Source organism: Tigriopus californicus, chromosome 9 (genome assembly GCF_007210705.1).
Source record: "Tigriopus californicus strain San Diego chromosome 9, Tcal_SD_v2.1, whole genome shotgun sequence".
Taxonomy (NCBI): domain Eukaryota; kingdom Metazoa; phylum Arthropoda; class Copepoda; order Harpacticoida; family Harpacticidae; genus Tigriopus; species Tigriopus californicus.
The window spans coordinates 15,519,468-15,520,215 of record NC_081448.1 but is presented as its reverse complement, the minus strand read 5'-3'; the positions used below and the strand labels follow the sequence as shown (position 1 = coordinate 15,520,215).

The 748-nt window shown below is 44.8% G+C and overlaps 1 protein-coding gene across 1 annotated transcript in view; it reads right to left on the bottom strand.

Annotated features, from left to right (window-relative positions):
- The window catches only part of LOC131886799 (uncharacterized), a 5,018-nt gene that overhangs the window by 263 nt on the left and 4,007 nt on the right, over positions 1–748 (bottom strand). The window contains exon 2 of the mRNA XM_059235204.1: positions 51–528. Within this exon, the coding sequence (XP_059091187.1) occupies positions 51–528 (478 nt within the window). The remainder of the gene's footprint in view (positions 1–50; positions 529–748) is intronic.

The following is a 748-nucleotide window of genomic DNA, read 5'->3' as shown; positions in this document are numbered from 1 at the left end:
ATCTGCAGGTGCATATGGTTTTTTTCTGAATGACGGCCCTGTGTACGTACCGTGAGGTTGGCGATGTTGATGAGGTACAAGGAACACGTTGAGGAGTGTCCATGTGACGTCTAAATCCACACAGCGGATGTTACTCTCAAGGACAAAGCTCCGACGATCTGGTGGCCTACCAATGGTATTGAAAGCCCAAGGGGCCTCTCCTGGGAGTCGGTTGTCTTCGTTCGCGTCATTCCCACTCAACACTCGGTGGTCTTCGTTTCCGATGTCTAGCTGCACGAAGCTTTGGCCTTCAATAATGTTGCTGTTGCTACCACTATTGGTACTGGTATCATTATCGTCATCAGTCCACGGTGCACTATTATTATCATTACGTTGGTGTACACACACTTTTTTCCCAAGTGGGCCAATTGAACTCGGGAAAGATGGTTGGCTAGTCTGAATGGGAAGTTGATAGATGTTGAAGCAATGCTCGAAAAGGACTTCTAAAGCACCACTGGACAGGAATCCATGAACGAAGGCCATTCGGGCCTGGAAAAGGTAAGGAAGCGAAAAAAATCATTGTAGGGCTAGAATAGTATTTTATTTGGGTGCATTAAGCAAGACTTTGGAAGAAATTAACTAATTGCTCAATATGTTCCATTAAGTGGAAAATATTGACATAGATCGCGTGCTCAGCGCAAAATTAGTTTTAGTGATATGTGCATCGGAAAAAGAGGTTCCCATAGGTAGCCAAGATGAGCATAAGAAG